Source organism: Helicoverpa zea, chromosome 30 (assembly GCF_022581195.2).
Source record: "Helicoverpa zea isolate HzStark_Cry1AcR chromosome 30, ilHelZeax1.1, whole genome shotgun sequence".
Classification (NCBI taxonomy): Eukaryota; Metazoa; Arthropoda; class Insecta; order Lepidoptera; family Noctuidae; genus Helicoverpa; species Helicoverpa zea.
The window spans coordinates 3,567,400-3,590,969 of record NC_061481.1 but is presented as its reverse complement, the minus strand read 5'-3'; the positions used below and the strand labels follow the sequence as shown (position 1 = coordinate 3,590,969).

Below are 23,570 nucleotides of genomic sequence, written 5' to 3'. Positions count from 1 at the left end.
TAACCATTCTCTGATATTCATTCTGTACAATATGGCGACACCGAAATAGTCAACTGTGAAAAATCGTGTCGAAAATAGTGAAAATAACGTGTTTTTTGTGTGTTTAAGGATTGCTACTAAAATTAAGGATCACAGGTGTGTTATTTTTGTTTCATTTTGAGGATTTTTTTGATAGAAATGTGTGTGTGTAAAATGTTTTTTTTTGTAATGTGACGTTTCGTTGCGTCAAAGTCGAAGATATAATTGTTGGACGTTGTAAACACGGTGTAAAGTCACAAATAATTATTAAATAAATTTCTAATTATTCATCAAAATGGTTTATTTTACTTTCTTTTGATAAAAAACGTCCCAAAAAAGTTTAGAAACTGCGTAAATCGATACAGAATTGACGGAATAGACAATTTGTTTATAACATTTTTTTAAGTATGACGAAAAAACATGGCCGTTCTAGAATTCTGAATTCAAATGTTTTTCTACGACTTAAAACTTTGTAAATACAATGTATGAAAAGAAAAACGTAACATTTGGGTTTGTTTCAATTATCGTTAGTGAAAGACAAAGATGTTTTTAGAAAATTCAAATGAGTGTACAAAACTGAAAGACAAAAATTTCGTGAATCAAAAGGGAACAGCAACTTCAGTATTTTTGCTGTACCTAGTCAGTTCTAGGAATACTTGCTTTTCTAGTTACGAGTTACGAGAGCCCTCTAACTGCGATTGTGCTCGTTTCTAAATTTTTCGACGCAGTCGGGTTTTCGGTTTTTCTTCTTTTTAGAAGATTAAAAGAAAGAATTAATTAAAGCTTTATTTACTTAAATAAATTCAAAGTATAGAACATACTAGAAAAACACGCTTTTATAAATGCACGTAAATATCGTTATAACAAACAAGTCCAAACACAGCAATTACACGATGTTCCATCATGAAGTTGCAGTTCATATCTTCCGGCTCCATCATCAGATCAGTTCGACAGTACCATATTATTGTATTGTCATCAGAACTACATACAGCTGCCAATTTTCATGACGCTACGATGCTTGGAAGATGGTTTTAGTTACCTTAGATTCCATTACATAGTTACATGCCGGTGGACCTAGTAAAAGCGTGTTTAAAATCTTTACACACAAAAATGTAACTGCGCAGATTCTTACAAAGACTAATTTATTGACTGTGTACAAAACGCTTAATAAAATCATTCGATAATTTCAGATAACGTACCCACATAAACAATGTAGATTTTTGTTTTATCTGTACATGTTTTACTATTATCAGTAAGTATTTAAAGTTCGTTGTCACATTTAGCTTGGGTCGTGTCTAAGCACGAACTTACGAAAACTAACGAGACTTTCGGGAAACTTGTCAAATCAAAACCAATCTGTCAAAAATTGGTGATTTTATTTTGAAAATAATCGACGGGTTCCCTATAAAAATATTGGGGCGGAGCTAGTAGAATCATCGGCACGAATCTTGAGCGCCGACCTTCACCTGCGCAGAAGTGATTTATTAGCAAAGAACCAATCCCGAGTGACGGCTATGACGCGATGCACTGCGGGCCAATCACCGCTTTAGACCGCCCCCGCGCCTCACTTCATACCACAAAAGGGACCCAATAAATTACTTCCGCGCAGGTGAAGGTCAGCGCTCAAGATTCGTGCCGATGATTATAACGTTACTCGTCCCCCTAACACTCGCATTATCACATCTCCGCTAGTTTTTTTGTTCTTCATGTGGCCAAGTAACAGCCGCATGGGTCAATCTATCATAAGGTTAAGCAACGCATAGCACGGACGATGGGTGACCATCTTGTCATGACAAGATCCTCCGTGTTTCGGAAGGCACGTCAAATTAGTCGGCTGTCATTTGAACATCTTTGGCAGTAGTTACGCTTAGTTAGAAGGCAGAAAGTTAGACAATCATTGTTACCGAGGGATAATAGTCGAGTAACTGGGTTGAGGAGGTGAGATAGGCAGTCGCTACTTGTAAAACACTGGTTCTCAGCTACATCCGCACACCTGTCAGAATGGAAGCCGACCCCAACATAGTTGGGACAAAAGGCTAAGCAGATGATGATAATGTACTAAATGGACCTTTAGAAATGAATGTAGATAAGTTTAAAAACGTGGAAACCAAAGTGCTCTATAAATAAGATGAATTTAGTCAAATCTTGAATTGGAGCAGTACTACTGCAGATCAACTGATGGAAGCACTTGAAAATTTTGGCACTGGCATATAACTACTAGAAATCTATTTATAACCAAATAGTAAACTTCCTTGAAAAGCGAGTTACGAACCTCTAGCGTTTGAAGTAAAAGCTTTTTACTAAATAATATAATAACGCTAGAAATATGAAAAGAAAATGGAACGCGCCAAAAATTCTAGGAACAAGATACACAATCCCATTTTTGAGGGTTCCTCAGATAAGCAGGTTTTCTTTAAATGTGTCCCAAAAGTTAAACCTATCTCTTTTTGCAACTCCCGCCGCAAAAATAGGTGTTATAAGCTTTGGCCGACATGTATGTAGCACCCTAGCTCCTTAACAAATAAACTAATTTAAATGTCCTTAAAGATGAGAGCCAGCGCGTATTCCAGCTGTGGCTACTACACATATTTCTTAAAAATCCAATCAATCGTTTTCAACATTAACTATTTTGTTTTTAACTCTCTTATTTTTCGTCTACAGGGCTTGCTATGATATACATATCTGTATTTTTAATTCTATCATCGACAGAACGCCGCACACATTATTTCACACATTTTGATACTGACCTAAGACTTGATACCCCTGCCGGGCTGCGGGTTGTTCGAAAGACATACCGCGGCCCTGGTATGTAAAAGGCCTACGACGGAACACGACGGTTTTTAGTCAGTAAGAGTCTGAAACTCCCTCACCGCTGCTAACCCACAGCGGGAGGGGTCATTTGATGATTTTTGACATCGTTAAAAAAACAAGAAAAAGACCTACGTATACCCATATTTGCAAAACACAATTCAATTTTATTCTATTCTATAACAAGCCTTTGTACCCTTTCCAGATAATGCAATCCTCTAGCCAAGGCCGTTACGGGTACGCTGGCTACCAAGGCTATCCCTACGTCAACCCCATGGTGACAGATGTGCCAACTATAGACGCTGAGACTGCGTCAAGATGGGCCAACCTACCGAGGAGACCCATGCAAGGAGGGTCGGCGGTCGTTGGTGCTGCCAGTAGCGCTAGCAGGGCGGTTAATAGTCCACAGGTATGTTAAGTCTAAGCTGCCTTGAGACTGGTTGTCAGTAGAATAACTGCTTAGCAAGGGGTTTCAATTTTCGAGTCAAGCCTAATAAATAATTTGGGGGTTGTCTGCAAAGTGATGATAGATACACCCGTGCATCAGAGAGCACATACACGTGCCTGATCTCTCTTTACTATTTTATGTAGCTCTGTCTGTTTATCTGAAGAACTTTCACACCAAAGCTACTGAACCAATTACACTGGTAGTCAGACCAAAGCCTGAGAAAGCACAAAGGCTACTTTTTACGTATTTTTCCCGGGTCCCGAGTGAAAGCAATTATTTGTAATGCCTTCTTTTGCTAAGACCCTTACAGGGGCCATAATTGTACCTATTGGACCTTGTTTTAAGCCTCTTCAACATTTGAGGCTACATTTTGGAATGCAAATAAATACATGGCTGTTAATGAACCACAGGGAATAGCTAGTAGGAATATAAACATAATAAACAACAAAATACTAATGAAACCAGTGGTCTCACGGTTTCAGGCAGCCCCCTCTCAATCAGAAGAGACGGTACCTCCGAAACAAGACCCGGACGTTAACCCAGTGGTCTACATCGATCTACCAGAGGCTGGCAGCGAGGTCTCCAGGAGCATTGAGAGTCCTGGAGATGTTGAACCGGAGTTTGTTCAGGTAAAGACACTACACTTGCTGCTGGGGAGTTTGTTCCACCACTTCTTATTCCCAGCAAAAACACATAGGAAGTGGTGAATGGCGGGCGTTTTGGGGGCTGTCTTTTGTAAAGACGTTCAAAAAGTGCTGATTTTCAGCCTACTTTGAATAAATGACTTTTGCTTTTTTTTTATTACAGTATTGCAGTTCAGGCCTACAACACTATTTACTATCTAGTACTGCTATCGGTTTTATATGGATGACCTTCTTTGATAAATGGTCTATCTGACACTGAAAGAACTTTTCTAATCGGTCAAGTAATTCCTGAGATAAGCGAGTTCCAACACACGAAACTCTTCAGCTTTATAATATAAGTATAGATAGATACAATCATTCCCCTAGGATCGGCGCAGCATATTTTTTCTTCCAATTCGTCCTAACTGACGTGTTAACATACATAAGCAACGCTATTTGGAACCATACTGTCATTCACACAATCATCCATCGCTTCTTTACTCGTCACCTTCCTCACAACATGATCCTCATTCCTCATACCAAGACAGCTTCTCTATTACCGGCCTCTGTATATACTGTTACTGTTACAGCCTTTTTATCGTCCCACTGCTAGGCACAGGCCTCCTCTCACACGGAGAAGGATTGAGCATTAATCACCACGCTTACTCAATGCGGGTTGGCGATTTCAGACTTTATAGTCCAGGTTTCCTCAAGATGTTTTCCTTCACCTTTTTATCAGCCATTGGCGTCTACTACTTATAAAGCACATACAAACTTAGAAAAGTTGCATTGGTACTTGCCTGACCTGAAATCGAACCCACACCCTACTCGAGAGGTTGGTTCTTTACCCACTAGGCCACCACGACTTTATATCAGTGCTAATATTGCAACCATTAATTACAGGACACAATAATGTACGATCCGTTCGAGAACCGGCGCATAGATGTGCCCAAGGACGACACGAGGTCTATAATGTCCTCCGACTCCGAATCCTCGTATCATCCACCAGCCAGACCAGCTGTCAGGCCTGACACCTTGAACTTAGTGGGGGCTGGCTCTAGTAAGTATTTGAATGGTATTTTGAAGAAAGTAAGAAGGACAGTTTTTTACTTTTTTTTTAATTTTAATATTTATTTGTATTGCATCTGCCTAGTCATTTTTCAGACTATGTTGGGGTCGGTTTCCAGTTTAATGCAGCTGAGTGAGTACCCGTGTGCTTTATGGAGCGACTGCCTATCTGAACTCTTCAACCAGTTACTGGGGCAACCCGATACCTCTTGTAAATACTGGTTGTCAGTTTTCTGTCTATGAGAACCAAAGATCATGTCATCCTTATTATAGATCAATCCGTATGGCTGTTACTAATCCACGAACTGACATGGTACGAAGTTATTTCAAAAACATAACGTAAAGACCCACGACCATACCATGGTGTGTAACTAGAAAAAACCATAAATTTGAGAAAATCAATTTCCATCATCATAATTGCGAGAAATCAAATAGCCTCATGTGCCCTTCTTTTCAACCTTCAAAACCAAACACCAACCATTCTACCTTCTACTTTCAGGCACACCCCAACCAGGTACTTCACGACAAACCCCCGGTCTACCCAGCTTCATGTTGAAAGAGAGTCAAGTTTACGGGGGCGATGGAGCTGACGGGTTTCCTCTGTCTCCCATACCGATATCAGAGTTCCCTGAACCTCCCCCGGCATACACGGAGATGTCTCCCCAAGTTGCGACTCCTAGGGAGACTCCTATTGTAGAGCCTTTGAGGGTTGAAACTCCTCAGGGACCGAGGACTCAAGTTATACTGCCAAGTAAGGAATTTTATGGTTTTTTAATGTATGTATGTGCGTCTTGCCTGCGTATTGCAATATCATCATCTCGGTCACATGGAAAGCCACCTTTAACTGCTAAACCTAGGGTTTCCCGGTCTACGTCCTAGCGTCTACCGATGGATCCTTTAAACCAAGCTATTTCTCATGATCCCTGATAGTTAAACAATTGAATTTTTTACGGATTTTTTTTTTGCCGCTATTACAACAAATATTGAAAACTAGAATAGATAATTTCCCGTAGAACAACCGTGTTTCTTGCTGTTTTATAGGTAATGCTAATGGCACAGAACCACTCGTATGTGAATTCGACTTGGAGTTAGCTGTAATTTCAGAAATCTGTAACCAAACGAACTTCTTAGAAGTCCAAAAATGCTCAAAAAAACAAATAAATATATAAAAAACTACCAAATATTTTTTCATACATATGCCCAAATTCTAATGTTCCATTACAACATATTCCAGAACCACCAAGCCCAGTGATAGCGAGCAGTCCAGTGGGCGCACAGAACTATGACCGCAAGTACCTGATCTGTCATCACTGCGGCTCCCGAGTCTATACCCTGGTGGTCAGAGAAAATGGCGCCTTAACACACATGATCGCGTGTATTATATTATTTTTGTTGTAAGTATACATTCTGTATTAATGTTACAAAGCTGAAGAGTTCGTTTTGTTTGCTTGAAGGAGCTAGAATCAGGTAGCATTGGACCGATTTGCAAATTTCTTTGATTTAGCCACCTTAGAGGCTAATTTATCTGGGTGAAACCCCTGACAGAAGTAATTGAAAGGGGATGATGAACATAAGAACTAAATATACGCCAAGTTTTTTGCAGTAGATGTGATTTTTCGGGGGTTTTAACACCCGACGCTGAAAAAAAGGTGGTTTTAAGTTTGACCGCTATACCTATGTGTCGAGTCGCCACCTAATAGATAGGTAGCTACCTAATAGACATACATGTGTTGCTAGGGAGTTTGTTCTTCACTGCTTCTTCCCAGCCATAACACAGGAAGTGGTGAAGGGCGGGCGTTTTGGGTCTTTTGTTTTGACGTTCCAAAAGTGCTGATTTATCAGCAGAATTTGAATAAGCGTTTTTGACTTTGGCATTTATAATTGAATTTATTTTATATTTATTTATTTATTTATTTATTTATTTATTTACTAGCTTCTGCCCGCGACTTCGTACGCGGATCCTGTCCCTTATGCCAGCGACTACGGGGTCAGCAAAATCAAAGATCTGAATCGTCTGATATTGAATTTAAGGGCCCGTTGGCTTGAAAACAACGGAATACGCATAGCCATTAGAAACGTTCCATATATTTAATTTTTGTACTTCAACGGCAAAAGCACAGCAGACTAAACAAAACGCCAAGAACTGAACCGCAATAGACGTGACCATAGCGATAAATAAAAGTAGTGATTCTAATTAGTCCGCATTTAAGTTGTGTGTGGCAAAAATATTACACGTATTATTACGTAAAAAAACACTAAATGTTACTGAGATGACAAAGTCGTGATGACTTAGTGGAAGTCGTGGTGGTTTAGTGGGTAGAGAACCAATCTCTCAAGTATGAGCGTGCGTCTTTGATTCCAGATCTGGCAAGTACCTGCCAATGCAACTTTTCTAAGTTCGTATGTACTTTCTACGTATATTTTGGATACCAATGACCGTTATTTGGAGGGGATGTTAAACTGTGGGTTGTCATTGAACATTCTTGGCAGTCGTTATGAGTAGTCAGAAGCCAGTAAGTCTAACCAGTTTTACCAAGGGGTGTTGGGTTGAGCGGTTAACCGGGTTGTGGAGGTCAGATAGGCAGTCGCTCCTTGTAAAACACTGGTACTCAGTTGCATCGTGACTGGAAGTCGACCCTAACATAATTGGGACAAAGGCTCTTGAGATAATAACGACAATAATAATGAGATTTAAGCTCCGCAGGACATCTGAGGCTGATGACGGGGAGTAGCGACCCCGCGGGGCATATATACTGAGTTCTCCAGGGAGAGTATACTGTCCCCCATCTCCGGCCGGTCGGAGTGAACCATGACGGGGGTAGGTCTCAACCCTCTGGCTTGGCTTGACCGTCAGACTGACAGAGTGGAGTCGCTAGAGCAGGGTTAGTAGCCCTGCTCGGAGGATAGGTGCCTCGTGGTAAGTGACCCACAGGGAGCGCGTAATCTGCGTTTAAAATCCGCCGAGGTATCCTCACACTTCTTGTTGCCCTCTTGTTGCTATTCAGTGACTGATTCCCGGGGGCCCAGTAAGTGAGCTGGCGAGTCTCCACCTGCCATTTTTACATGTATCTAATACATTGTCATCGGCAGGTGCCATAGTTCCCGTAGTTTCCCCATTCCTAGTCCAATAGCATCCCATCACAATAGGCCCAAGTAGTATTCATTCACAGTTAGCAATGGTATAACACAGAACCGGGGATTGTTTTTTCTTTTTAACGACGCCCACCGGGGATTGTCCTTGGGTTCATTTCTATAGTGTATAAAGGGATAATCGTCGGTTTTGTGTCACCATTTCATTAAAGTTGTCTCAAAAGGGCTTCAGCGTGTTGGCTTCGGCCCCACGTTTTCCTCCCGAAAATTCGGAACTCTGCAGTCCCGAGGTCTGGAAGAGACATACAAAATAATAATGAGATATATATAACGCAACAAATTCGGAGAGTGACTCGTGACAGAGGGGCTCGTGACGCCACGTCTAGGTATGTAATTTGTACTAAGCAGTGACTTAACACAAAATTCAAGCGTGTTATATCTTCCTTATTATTTGTTAGTGAGAAGGAGAAAAGAAAAAATACGTGTCCATTATTTTAGGGTTATCTAAAAGACGGACTTTTTTGATTCACCATACCTATTTCATAACATTCATTTCTATACATTTCAAGTGTAGTATTGCTCTTGAAGTTCCACATCAGGTGTTCCAGATCTTCGATGTTTATACGTCAATAGAGAGTGCTTATCAGATTGAACCACTTTTGCTAAAACGTTATACCTCTATATGCTATAGTCTTACTGGGCCCCTGGAGTTCCACATCAGGTGTTTTAGATCTTCAATTTGTATAAGTCAATAGAAAGTGCTTATCAAATTGAACAACTTTTGCTAAAACGTCATACCTGTATATGGTACAGAAAAACTGGGCTCTTGGGGTTCCACATCAGGTGTTTCAGATCTTAAAATTTATTATCTCAGCTGAAAATGCTTATCAAATGAAACAATTTTTGCCACGGCACCATATTTGTATCTTTTATAGTTTTATTGGTCTGTTGGAGTTCTGCATCAGGTCTTCAAGTTTCGAAGATAAATTATAGCCTATATGTTGACCAGGCCTAATACTGATACAACAAAGAAAAAATCATTGAAATCCGTTCAGTAGTTCGGAAGATTAGCGTGTACAAACAAACAGACATACAGACATACAGACAAACAGACATAATTTTTTTTTTGGATTTGTGCTCCATTACTGTTTCTAAACCCCACCCAATTATTATTTTTTTAATATATTCAATGTACAGACACAGTTTTTTTACAGATTTATTATATGTATAGATATAGATTGCAAAATGTATACAGATGCATCTTATGCTGGGTACACATTACCCTGTTAGGGCGCAGCAAATTAACTTAAAACTAAAGTATTATAATAATGACTTAAACTATAAATATATATATATATTACATTAATTTATAAGAAGTTAACAATATCTAGAATTAATTATTAGTTAAGCTTACATCTACTTAGGTATATGACAGTAGTTTTAGTTTATTATCTTAATTATTATATCTACTATTATTTATTATTATAATGGCAATGCAGCCAGTCTTCTGGGCACGTTTCCGGAGAACAGTGATGCGGAGGAATACTTCGACGCCTGATCGATGTTCTTTTATATATGTTTTATGTTTATATATATTTTGTATATAGTATTTTATTTTTAGTTTTGTATAAAGATAAGTAGTTTAAGTTTGTATATATAGTGTGTACATTTTATAATTCTTTCCTTCTGTTTCAGTTTCCCATTCCTGATTTGCGTGTACTGCCTAGACTTCTTCAAATATAAGAATCATTATTGTCCAAATTGTAACAAGCTGATTGGCTACGAGACACCTATTGTGGGGGAAAAAGTTAACTATGTTACTTAACTAATTTATAACAACGAATGTTAATATTTTAATTTAATGTTACACTTGAGAGCTAAGAGTTGAGCTAGTTATGTATATATTTTAAATGTTATTTTGACGAAAACAAAAGGATTTGTAGACAGACTTTCATCTTCAGAGTTATTTACAAAAAAAAATGTTATAAAAGAAGAATTTCCACTAAAACTGAAAAGCGTCAAAAAACTCGTCATCGCTGTCGACCGGGAGCGTGGCCAAAAAAGCTGGTAACATTGCTGTATCATCATCATCATCATCATCATCAGCCTATCGCAGTCCACTGCTGGACATAGGCCTCTCCAAGTGCACGCCACTGAGATCGATGATCGATTGTTGTATGGCAATGCTTATTCTTTGTCCAAGGTAATTTGTTGCCAGCCTTTTGGTCACGGGAGGCGTCTACCAGCCGTTTGGAAAGCTCAGAGAGACAGACATGATTTTCATCTCTTGTTGAAAATTACTCATTCAAATCATTTTAATTCAGACTTTTCATGATTATTTGATTTTGTGTTGTATATCAAATAAACTGACTTAATTTGAAGCACTTAAGTGTAAAAGAGAGAGATTTTTTATTCGTGATCCTGTACCTATTTAGTTTTAGGAAAAAAGTAATATATTCTATAAATATACCTGTGTAAAAATGCAAACTGTAATTGTTATCTTATATTACAAGTTTATGATTTTTTTTTTAAGTAGTTTTCGTTAATTTTAAGTAGGTAATAAATGTAATTTCATAAAATAAATTAATAATTTGTTTAAAATGCGTTCATTTGTTAAATTAGGATTCAAAGTCGGTTGCAAAAAATCGTCGTTCAAATTGTTTATGTTTTAGCTACTTTATATAAGATATGCTTTTGATAAGATTGAAGTACATATAAAAATAATTTGAGCATTTCATGTAAACGTCTCGTGTAATTTACGAAATAATTGAATTTTAATGAAATCAATGTACAGTGATCAGCCCGCTATTGGCGTATAATAAATGACTTGATAATAATCAAAGTATAGACACTTACAATGGACAAAAACTATTTTAAGATACACAACATACAAACAAATATTTTATTCTCTTCACAGACTGATTTAATATACCTCTAGAATGGGTCCAAATTATTAAACCATTGTCAGTAGAACGAATGAGATCAAAATTTTGATATCTTGTATTTCTGGGAATTTTCATATTTATGTTTCTTCTATACGTATACTCTTTAAGAAAAAGGGTAAAAAATAGTACCTACAGCGATCTTTTTTTGTTTTCCATAGATAACTAGTTCACATTGCTACTCGTAAGTATACTATTTGTGATATATAACACAAATACCTATTATAAAAAAATATATTTTATATGTATTATAGAATTTATTCATTCGTTTTATTTGACCTGAAATAAGTTATTGCAATCAACATTCTTAAACACAAGCGGAAAAACAAAACGATATTTTAACTGAAAAGCCTTTGTATTAAGAAACATAATGTTTATTAACACGCTTTTATAAGCTTGTTTTTCAAAAGATTTTCATATCATAGTGAATATAACTCTTTGTGCGGGAGCTCGGACAATTTTGACATTTTCCATGATCCCTATAATAAATTTAAGCGCAATGTAAATGCCTCATATAAATTAAATTTTGCACAAAATTGACCAATTTGAATAGTACCTTGTCATTTGCCTCTATCGATTCTTCTTCTTTTTTTTTTATTATTATTTTTGTTATGCATAGTTTGGTTTAGTTTAATTTAAGTCATTTTTAATTTGAACGTTGTGCGCACCTGTAATTAACATATTTACGCAGGACTTATTACAATTGTAAACTTATATATGTGAAAGTATTTGTGAATAAGTTGTTGGTGCGCCTAAATAAATAAATAAATAAATATCCGCAGAATCCCTAAAATCATAATATCATAGTTAACTTAGTCGATTGTTTTTACAAGAAAGGTTGCATGTATTCCGTTAACTAGAGAGAAATTTTAAAGCCATTAAAAAATCAATCCTGCATGAAATTAGACATATTTATGTATCTCATCTAAGTTACAGAAAAGATGAGAAGTAGAAGATTGTCATGGTATGGGCATGTAATGAGGAGGGATGATACGCATGCAACAAAGTTTCAGCTAAGTATGAATAGGAAGGGAGTGAGTGTCAGTATGACGAGTGACAGGGGAAAATGGAAGAGGATGACATATTGCGCCGACCCCAAATAAAATTGGGAACAGGGCAGGAGGAAGAAGATGTATATATATAAGGACACCTTTATTATATTAGCTTGAAAGTAAAACCTTACCTATTTAATCTGATGGGGCCACCAGTTTTTCTGACTTTTAAAGCTTGTTCCCAAAACTTCACTGCTTCCGGCAGTATTGTATTCTGAATGAAAAAAATAACTTTTATTTCCATAAACTTATGTAAAGAGAAAATACATGAAAAATAAAGTAGACTTTACAAATATTTTCAAAACAGTTTTGTAAAACTTGCGCTAAAAACTAAATCATTTGTCTTGTCAGAAATAATTCAGAGAGCAGATAAATAAAGTTAATAAAGATAAATAAAATAACACACTCTACACTATATTGATTTAATTTTAAAGGAAAAACTACATTTTAAATCGATATCTCATAAAAACGAGCAGCAAGACGAAAAAATGGTGGTTGAAAAGTTATAACTTACATTTATCATGTCAAACTTCTCTGGTTCTAACCTAGAAAGAAAAAAAAACAATTAAGACATACCCCAAATACTTTGATATTATTTAATCAAAGTCCAAAATATCGTTGATTAAAGATCTATTTATGTCGATGTCTACTTAGAAATACACTAGCCGTTTCCCCGCGGTTTCAATCGTGTCCCGTGGAAACAACTGCCCATACCGGGATAAAATATAGCCTATGTTACTCGGGAACAGAGAAGCTTTCCAACAATGAAGATTTCTCTCTACAATAGTTTTTTCTCGTTTCTTTAGATATCTTTTTGCGTTCCAAAACTCAAAAATTTCGCGCTCGCGACTTCTTCACTGTACAGTGCTTTTCTCAAACTTGTTTGGGTACTTTTGTGTTGTTGAATTTAACGTTTTTTTTTTTTTTTTGGGTTCTTTTGTGTCCTAACTCTCGAAAATTTTTGGGCTCACTGTAGGATTTTTTTTACTACGTGATTATATTCTGTCGTTTTTTTGGGGAGGTGGGGGGTGCTCAATAAGTAGTCGGCCCCGGGTGCCACCCGATGCTACGCCGCCACTGCACAAACAAACACAAATTGTTTCCTCTTTCTTATTTTGGTATACATAAGACGCAGACAAATGGAAACGTAGGTACGTTTACATTTTCTCATACAAACAGGATAATTAATATATTATTCTAACTTTATCGTATGAATACAAATAAATGTCAAATATCAAGTATTCTGCTAGTGTAGGAAATATGCAAATGTTTCGTCTGGCTAGATGTAGTAAACAAATGTATGTGATTGGATTTATAACATGTCTTAATTTGGTATTCAGATACGAAAGGTCAATTAATAAGTTGTCTATATCGGGAGTGTCGCTCACAATCACATTAAATGAAAAAATGTGCGAAAATTAGAACACCATATAAAATTCAGTCATTACAAACAACTGAAATTCTCCCTTGAAAACTGACAGTTGTCAACTGCACTCTGATTCCGAGTTTTGTGTGCGTTCGCAACTCGATACGTAATTATAAGTCTATTGAAATAAAGAGTCGTATGCTACGTCACATGATTTAGATATTACAATGGTCATTTATTTTGCCGGTTAATAATGCTTACACTCGCAAAAGAGAGCTGGAGTGCTATACGACCAAGTACCGATGACAGTCATTATTAAATAAACAATTCTACGATAAGTGCTACGTGATTCAATGGTATGATAATCTTCGCATCGAAAAAAATTACTTGCAAAACTCACACTAGGCACTCAGATCAAAACATTCGATACAACAATTCGCCATAGAATATCATAAAGTATATGCGCTAGGATTTAATGTGATTGTGAACGACACACCCTGTATATTAATATTATAAAGAGGAACCAATTTATTGTTTGTACTAAGGCTCCGGAACTTCTGAACCGATTAGGAAAATTATTTCACTGTTGGAAGTCTCACTCTTCCCGAGTAACATAGGCTATATTTTATCCCGGTACGAGCAGTAGCTCCCTCAGGACGCGAGTGAAACCGCGGAAATTCGGCTTGTAATTTTATAAAGCGTTTATGTAAACCTGAGTCTGCGAGTGAGTGTGTGTTTGAGTGTATATGTGACCTTTGAAAATCATCAGCATTTTGGATTATAATTTTACTAGCTTCCGCCCGCGGCTTCGCCCGCGTCAAGTTCGGTTATATAGCGTTTGCAAGAGAACTCTTCAAAAGTCCGGGATAAAAACCATCCTCTGTTCTTTCTCAAGGTCAATTATATCTCTGTACCAAAAGACAGACAGAGTTACTTTCGCATTTATAATATTAGTAGAGATATAAATTTTAGTTTGACAGTGATGCGGAGGAATACTTCGACGCCTGATCGATGCTCTTTTATATTATGTTTTATGTTTATATACATTTTGTATATAGTATTTTATTTTTAGTTTTGTAGAAAGATAAGTAGTTTAAGTTTGTATATATGTATAGTGTGTACAGTATATCAATTGATTTATAAATTAAAAACACGAAATAAAATAAGGTGAATTTTAGTTTTACATATTTAGTTTCTTACCTATAGACGGAATGGTCATAAAATATACTAATTCTTAATGGCTGGTCTATGCTTCTTTTCTTGACTATATGTGCAGGCTCTATGTGAACCCCTCGGACTACCTGTAACAAATAAACACAAAACATTAGTAGATATAATAATAAAAAAAAATATGTTTCAGCTACTACGTTTCTAATAAAAAAAAATGCCATAATTTTGACACAAAATCAAAAATCATTTATTCAAACTTGGCTGCAAGACAGCACTTTTTGAACGTCAGGAATTTACAAAAGACAGCCCCCAAAACGCTCACCCTTCACCACTTCCTATGTATTTTTCCTGGGAAGAAGAAGTGGTGCAACAAACTCCGAAGCAAACTTGTTAATAAAGGCATCAAATAATTAAAGAAAGAAAGATACCAAGAAATGCTCACTATATCCGCAAAATCGTCACATACACCTTGATGGCTTGCTAAAGGTCCTTCTTCTTTAGGAGGTCGGTTAAAGACTGCCCGAGATTCAACTTGAGTAGTACACCAAATCATTTAAGAAAGAAAGAGACGAAGGTGAGCTTGCTTAATATATCAGTAAAGTCATCAAATCTAAGACTCTCTCTATTACCTTTACCTAAGTAAAGTATGTAAGTTAAGTAAGAAGTTTCTTGTTTAAGTGTATAGATTTAGTTCATTATGTAAATAAATATTAAATAACGGAGGTTACCAAAGAAAGAAACATCGTCGTCACATATTACCTATAGGTACCTTGATGGTTTACTTACGGTTGAAACCTTGACCGAGATATAAATCTGCCCAGTAAGTAAGTCTTCCGTATTGCAAGTCAGACAGCCTTGCATTAAGTTTTCAATGAATTTCCCTGTTTTAACTATGTTTTTAACCGATTTACAAAAAACCGGCCAAGTGTGAGTCGGACTCTCGCACAAAGGGTTCTAATATTTATAAAACGTTCCATAATTATAATACATTCCATATTCTGTGATATTTCAAACATCTAAGTACCGGTTGCCGTTATCAATATCGAGCAAAAATGACGTTTGTTGTATGGGAGCCAAAATCATCAAATGACCCCTCCCGCTGTGGGTTAGCAGCGGTGAGGGAGTGTCAGACTCTTACTGACTAAAAACCGTCGTGTTCCGTCGTAGGCCTTTTATGTACCGGGGTCTCGCGTTTAATTCCTGAGCCGGGCGAAAATCACTTTGGGGGTTCAACAAACTTTCATAAAGCAGCCCGGAGTCTGGAAGTTGGTGGTGATACACCCGTGCATCGGAGAGCACGTATATGTCAGTCCTACGTCTGATCTCGCTCCGGTGTTGTCGGATTGTCGTCCCATCGCGCTGTCAGAGTGAAGGAATAGTGAGTGCACCGCAGTCCAAGCAAATGCTCGTGCACTATAACATGTCCTGCGCAATTTCCTTATATGTGAACGCCTGCCGTGGCCGATAATCCTCATAAAAGTGACTAGCCTTGTGCTAAGTTTTTAATTAATTTCCCTGTTTTTTAACCAACTTCAAAAAACGAGGAGTTTTATTTTTTTGCTCAACAATTACTAGGAAATAGCTGAAAACAAAAACTTTATTCTAATTGAGTTTAAATTCTTAAACAATACAGCATCATCTGCCTAGCCTTTTCCAACTACGTTGTGTACGTGTCGGCTACCAGTTTCACCAGATGCAGCTGAGTACCAGTGTGCCACAAGAAGCGACTGCCTATCTGGCCTCCTCAACCCAGTTACCCGGACAACCCGAGACCCTTTACAAGACTGGTTGTCAGACTTTCTGGCTTCCCGTAACGGCTGTCAAAAATTTTCAATAACAGCCGGGAGCTATCTGTTTATTATGCTCTCCGAAGCATGGTCACAGGTGTCCAAGATATCCTTAGGAAGTACATACATACCTGTCATCTTTCTTTATTATGTGTGTGTACAAAAATTTGTAAATAAATAAAAAATACTATAGTTCGGCCATTCAGAGAATGCGTTCCTGACACGTCGCGATTGAACTGACGACGTAACTTTGCAATGGCGTTGCAGTTACGATAAAAATATTTTTGCTGGTTGTTTACCGTTTTAACAATTGAGGAGCATTAAAACAACATTATTATATCAATAATCAATGAATGTTATAATTTTGTGCCAAACTGAGTGTCAAATAACTTGGTAAACAATATTTTTCTAAATCTATACTGCGCTATTACAAGGTTATGTCAGCGGTTTATATTTTGTAGTGCTGTGCTAAAAATAACAGGCAAGTATCGTAATCTGTTCTTATACAGTTATAATATAAAATAATACGTTTTGATTTTCTTTTTAAGAATTGGAAAATAATGGACTATAAGACTTAATTATAACGTTTATGAAATATAAAAATAAAACTATGACCAAACCGCATTTTTATACTTAGATTAAAAATGGTAACCCCAAATGGCGTTATGGGCCGCCATTTTGTGACGCTAAAACAGTCGTCCGTTGTCGTTTCGTGCGCATAGACCACGTTTTTCAAGTGTTTTCGATCTGTTTTTATTTGATTACCCGGCTTTTGTTAGACCGAGATATCAGGATTGATTCTGTTATTGATAATAATATACATGTAGGCGAAGATGATGATGAAGACACCACCTCCTCAAGCAAATCGGAGTCTGATTAATATTCTGTTCGCACATTCAATTCAATGTACTTGTAACAAAGAATAAATAAAACAATTTTATTATATGAATATTACCTTTTTTTGGTTTCCACTTAAATAACTAAAATATAAAACAAATGATTCCGCCAATTTAAAACGAAAATAATCTTAAAATAATGCGGCGGTTCATTTTGAAGGAACGGTAACGAACTCAGTGTTATGTTGTGCCCATCACTAGTCGTGACTAACTGATAGGTGTCAGGAACGCATTCTCTGAACGGCCGAAGTATAAGACATAATACAATACAAACTAAGAAAAGTTTCATTGGTACTTGCCAGACCTAGACTCGAACCCACAGTGATACAAGAGGTTGGTTCTCTACCAACAAGGCCAGCACGACTTGTAAACTTCATACAATTGAGTTTGAATTCTTAATGAATGCAGAATGCAGACGTAATAATAATCCATCTTCATTACCTAATGTGTTAATTAATACCAATTTAGTTCGTATGCATATCTATTACATCTTCATATTAGTCGTTATAGTGTATGAGATCAAATGTCAAATTCTTTTAGCGGGAATATGCCTTATCTATTTTATATTTTTTTAACGACGTCAAAAATCATCCAATGACCCCTCCCGCTGTGGGTTAGCAGCGGTGAGGGAGTATCAGACTCTTACTGACTAAAAACCGTCGTGTTCCGTCGTAGGCGTTTTATGTACCAGGGCCGCGGTAACTCTTTCGAACAATCCCGCAGCCCCGGCAGGCCTTGGCCCTGCTGGGCCCCTCTGGGGTAATATGCCTTACCTAATATAAACTTTCGGCTTTCAGTCTAACGAGATGCAGCTGAGTACCAGTGTTCCACATGGAGCGACTACCTATCTGACTTCAACACAGTTATGAAGGTGTTTTATGCAATTGACAGCTGTCAATTTTCACAAGACTGTCAATTGCACTGAAATACGGTCAGACCATACCCATGCCATACCCGGGCAACCCTTGTTGTGTTGGGAAAAACTTGTGTTACCAGCCTAAATCAACAATATTTTAATAATGGAAAACAACGCACACAACCATCGATTCCAGGAAAAAAACAAATAAAAAAAGCAATTTTGTTTTTGCTCTCATTGTTAACGAAAATAGCCCCGGGCTATGTAAGGCCTTATTTATACTCATCCCATAGAGGAAGGAAATATAGCGGAGGTACCATAAGGAAGGTAGGTCAGGCGCCTTCTTGTAGGTCAAGTAACTTACAGTAGTTGTGATCATTTACTAAAACTAACGAGGCGTTCAGGTTCCTTGTGAAATCTGTTAAAGATTTGTCTTGATTGATTGGTGATTTTATTTTGAAAATGGGCGGTTATCGTAGATGGCGTGTAAGGTCGGAGCTAGTAACGTTCCTCAACCCCCTCGCACACGCATGTTGTCGCGCTACTTTCTTAGGAGATTTTGCGTTATGACATCTCCGCTATTCATTTTGTTCTCCATGACTTATCCCCTTATTTTTTAGACCAAAAATGGTATGAAAAGTAATTTGTTTTCAATTCACTAGGTATTTTATAATATTTTAATAAAGTGCTTGAAAAAAATGGGTAAGTGCGAATCTGATTGGGTTACAAAGGATTCTAAACATAGCTATTGGATATATAAACGCCTACTGGTATTTTTGTGTGATATGACCTTTAGCAGATTGATACATCAAACAAAATAGAAAACTATAACATATGTCCGTTGATATATTTTATGTTGTAGTTCATCATCATCTCCCGAGCCTTTTCCCAACTATGTTGGGGTCGACTTCCAGTCTAACCGGATTCAGCTGAGTACCAGCGCTTTACAAGGAGCGACTGCCCTATCTGACCCCCTCAACCCAGTTACCTGTGCAACCCAATACCCCTTGGTTAGACTAGTCTGGTTGTAGTTATCCAGTCCATATTATTATTATAAAGCTGAAGAGTTTGCTTGATTCATTGAAGACGCTAAACTCAGGAACTACTGGTTCGATTTGAAAAATACTTCTATATCAGTGTTAGATAGTCCATTTATGAAGAGGGATGATACGCATGCAACAAAGTGTGTGCTAAGTATGAATGTAGATGGATGGAGAGGAAGAGGAAGACCTAAGAAAAGATGGATGGATTGCCTGAAAGATGACATGAATAGGAAGGGAGTGAGTGTCAGTATGACGAGTGACAGGGGGAAATGGAAGAGGAAGACATATTGCGCCGACCCCAAATAAAGTTGGGAACAGGGCAGGAGGAAGAAGAAGATAGTCCATTTATCAAGGAAGGCTTGAGGCTTATTTTAATTCCTATTTAAACTCTTTCATACGGTACCCTATTGTAATTTTATCCATTGTGTATGTTAACCTCATGTTTTCAATTTGTGAGCCGATTTTCATGATTAATTTTCATGTATGTTATTACACAATTGTTTTTGTATATTTGATTGTGTTTTTTTTTTCAATTTAGTAGCAGATTAAATGTCAAGTAGAAGTACCAAAAAATGTGGAAGTGGTGTCGGTTTTTTTTAACGACCTCATTAATCATCAAATGACCCCTCACGCTGTGGTTTAGCAGCGGTGAGGGAGTGTCAGACTCTTACTGACTAAAAACCGTCGTGTTCCGTCGTAGGCCTTTTATGTACCAGCGCCGCGATAACTCGCGCGAACAATCCCGCAGCCCCGGATTATACTCCACCCTCAAAAGGTAATTTTTATTTGTTTTTACTATTATTTCGAAACATTTTAATCCACAATCCTTGACATTTCTGACTAAAGACTATTATGGATGTCGCTACAAAAATAATAAAATCAAATAAAAACATGTACACAGCGATATAATTCACTCATAAATCTTTACTTTATATTCTCAGCCTGTTTTCAATTACAATTCCGTCATGTATTCCATTCACATTTGTGTGTGTTTTTATATGCTGTTTCGTAAGTTATATTGAAATATGTAAATATTTTTTAACATAATATTTTAATATATTATTTTTAGTTTTCGTGAAGTGTCAATTCATCGTGACATTTATAACGTTGTGTCACCAACTTAGTAGGAAGTATTGTTATCATCCTCCGAGCCTTTTTCCCAACTATGTTGGGATCGGCTTCCAGTCTAATCGAATGTAGCTGAGTACCAGTGCTTTACAAGGAGCGACTGCCCTATCTGACCCCCTCAACCCAGTTACCTGGGCAACCCAATACCCCTTTTGGTTTGGTTAGACTTAGATCGCGTGTTCTAACGCCAAGATAACTCTTCAGCTTTAAAATGTTAACTTCTGTAGATTTATCCATATAAGCAAGCCATTGTACTCTGTCATCTCACCCCAAAAGGTCAACGTATGGCCTAAACAACTGACAACCGTTACTTTTACAAAAAAACCTCTTTAAGTGAAACGTTAGTTTTGATTTAATCTGCACGGAACTGGTTTAAAAATATAAACAAATATGCATGTACCAAGTTACATTATAATGGCGGGATTCTACCAAAATTATTCAGGATCTTAAAAACTTATAAAAAGCATCATCTTCCGAGCCTTTTTCCCAACTATGTTGGGGTCGGCTTCCAGTCTAACCGGATGTAGCTGAGTACCACTACTTTACAAGGAGCGACTGACCTCCTCAACCCAGTTACCCGCACAACTGGGTTGACTGGTGTCAGACTCACTGGTTTCTGACTACCCGTAACGACTGTCAAAGATGTTCAATGTCAGCCGGGACCTACAGTTTAACGTGCCATCTGAAACAGTCATTGGTGCCTAAGATACTTAGAAAGTACATACAAATTTAGGAAAGTTGTTTTAAGTAACCTTAGGAGAATCGAGCCCCAGAAGATATTGTGTGCGTCACAGTGCCGCACACCGGTGGAATCTTACCTCCAAGATCTTCAAACAAAACAAAACGTTAGCCTTTATGTCTGCACGGAACTGGTTTTTAAAAATAAACATAAATGTCCTAACTCAGGCTGGAAGATGCTAAAAATATGCAAACGCAGGTTATTCAACTGTAAAAAGTTAAGTAATGTTAAAATCAGCACACTGCAGATTAACTGCGGATTGCAACAACCGATCCATCCATTTTTCTTCGATTAGAGATTGGAATTCAACATGTGATTAGGTACGAGTACGACACACTCTGTATATGATCAAGGATTTATTAAACCATCAATTCAAAAACATAGACTTAACGGAATCCCAAAACTCCCTCCACACTAAAAAAGTTTTAATACCACCAAAAACTCAAAATTACATTTCTACGAAACTAAAAAATAATTTCCCCTTTATTTTCAGATCTCTGCTGCAGTTGCCATAGAGGTTTTAAATTTCCGACAGAAAACCTTGAAATTCAATTTAAAACTACACCTAAAATTAATTGGGAGAGACGTAGTAGATACCAGGAAATTATATCCAAAATAAATGAAGTTACAAGGACATACAAGGCAAAAGAACCAACGAATTATGTTGACAGATACTATTTATCTGGTATTCCGAGAATCATAAGGATAATCAATAAAAATGATATGCGAAGGAATACTGCTGAGAACCAAAATTTGAGTAGCATTCCAAAAATTATTCAAATGCCTGGTAAACATATAGCTACAGACGATTTAATAAAACAATTTGAATTGAAAAATAAAAAAGTTGAACCTATATTAAGGCTAAAAGAAAAAGTTATAGCAGGAAACAGCACAATTCATAAGAAAATTGATACAAAGGACGATAATTTGGAAAATATTACCGTTAAAAACAATAATCCTAATCCAAAAGAAATTAATGTCATTCAAAGTAAAATAAATAAGAATATCTTTACTGACAATAAGAAACGAACGAAAGAACATTCAACTCAGTTAAAGGAAAAGAAACCTGATAAATTTTATGAACATCTTTCAGAAATTATTCAAAATATGAGGACGAATGTCAAAAACTATGAAATACTTAGTCAACAAAAAACTCTCGACACGGATATCCAAAGCCATAGAAATCAACATGGCTATAATTTTGATGATATAAAGAATGATAATATTCATAAAGATATGAAAAGAAACCATCCAGATGAGAAAACAGATATAGAAAATACAAATATTAATAAAACTGAGACAAATAATCTTGCCTCTAATTTTGATACGCTTAAAAATTTAAATCCTAGCCTGAATGATTCAAACGGCCTCAAATCGAAAGCTTTTAAATTTATAATCATGAATGCTGAAGACGGAAGTATAAGAAACCAACTTATAAATACAGGTAATGAAGAAAACCATAGTGGAAACGTAATCCCACAGATACAGACGAGAATGAACAATGCTTTAGTCAAAAAAAGTTTCGATGATTTCAAAATGGTTAGACGCAAAACGCATTTTACGTTACCAGAGTTTGATTTTAATGCTGACAAACGGTATAAGCCTGATGAATACCAAGATTCAAATAGATATAAAACTAAGAATAATATCATCAATAAAATAAGACCTAGGTATACAGGAGGTCATACTGATGATTATTACACGGAGGGCGAAGAAACACAAACTGATATGGACCCCAAAAACTACCCAACGGACGCTGAAAAATCACAGATAATCAATTTGCTTCATAAGCAAGCGAATATCATAAGAGACTTAAGAAAGAGCAAAGCGGTAAAGGAGAAAACTTTATCAGAGTTTGATGAAATGCTAAAAATGATTGCTACAAAACAGGAGATGAAGAAAATGTGTAGTTATACAGAATTTACTTTCGAAACCACGACTGTTTCGACAAAATTAACGACAACTAAAAGGCCGTCGACTGTCCTGACTCTTTTTGACGAGACTAAAATTAGGAGCGCGCTGAAAAACGACCCGCAAGTGAAAAGGATTTTGAAAATCGCCAATTTGAAACGGGAGAACTATTTGAAAAACGTTAGAGGGGATTTAGAAAATAATTAAATATTTACAATGTTACAGCCTTTTTTATCGTCCCACTGCTGGGCTACGGCCTCCTCTCACACGGAAAAGGATTGAGCGTTAATCACCATGCTTGCTCAATGCGGGTTTGTGATTTCGGACTTTATAAGTCCAGGTTTCCTCAAGATGTTTTCCTTCACCTTTTTATCAGCGATTGGCGTCTAACGGCCAGTTTCTTCATCAAAAGTAAAAATCAAAGTAATGTCTAAAGTAAAAGTAACGGTCAAATTCGTTTTTTCAAGGCTAAAGTGACAGCAAAACTAATAGAAAAAATGAATTTGACCGTTACTTTTACTTTAGACATTACTTTGACTTTTACTTTGGCTTTTACTTTTGATGAAGAAACTGGCTGTAAGAGTTACTAGGAAATAGCTGTAGCTGCGAAATATTTTTTGAAATC

The 23,570-nt window shown here is 36.9% G+C and overlaps 3 protein-coding genes across 5 annotated transcripts in view; 2 read left to right on the top strand and 1 right to left on the bottom strand.

Moving 5' to 3' along the window:
* The window catches only part of LOC124644433 (leishmanolysin-like peptidase), a 97,620-nt gene that overhangs the window by 23,398 nt on the left and 50,652 nt on the right, over positions 1-23,570 (bottom strand). For both annotated transcript variants that reach the window (XM_047183772.1, XM_047183773.1), the window contains exons 2-4: positions 14,616-14,716; positions 12,564-12,594; positions 12,181-12,263 (exon numbers count right to left, since the gene is read on the bottom strand). In XM_047183772.1, coding sequence (XP_047039728.1) covers positions 12,181-12,263; positions 12,564-12,594; positions 14,616-14,716 — 215 coding nt within the window. The remainder of the gene's footprint in view (positions 1-12,180; positions 12,264-12,563; positions 12,595-14,615; positions 14,717-23,570) is intronic.
* Positions 6-11,257, top strand: LOC124644435. Of its 2 annotated transcripts, XR_006986061.1 has the most exons (8): positions 6-135; positions 3,032-3,235; positions 3,757-3,903; positions 4,801-4,957; positions 5,465-5,716; positions 6,200-6,359; positions 9,751-10,132; positions 10,230-11,257. XR_006986061.1 is itself a non-coding variant. In XM_047183776.1 (7 exons), exons 2-7 carry the CDS (start codon positions 3,035-3,037, stop codon positions 9,878-9,880), a joined length of 1,047 nt encoding a protein of 348 aa, XP_047039732.1. In that variant the 5' UTR covers positions 6-135; positions 3,032-3,034; the 3' UTR covers positions 9,881-11,257. The 2 variants fall into 2 exon arrangements, 1 of the variants encoding a protein (XP_047039732.1); XM_047183776.1 differs by having other exon boundaries at positions 9,751-11,257.
* Positions 21,682-23,152, top strand: LOC124644434 (GATA zinc finger domain-containing protein 14-like). Its single transcript, XM_047183774.1, has one exon. The coding sequence runs from the start codon at positions 21,758-21,760 to the stop codon at positions 23,150-23,152; it is 1,395 nt and encodes a 464-aa protein (XP_047039730.1). The 5' UTR covers positions 21,682-21,757.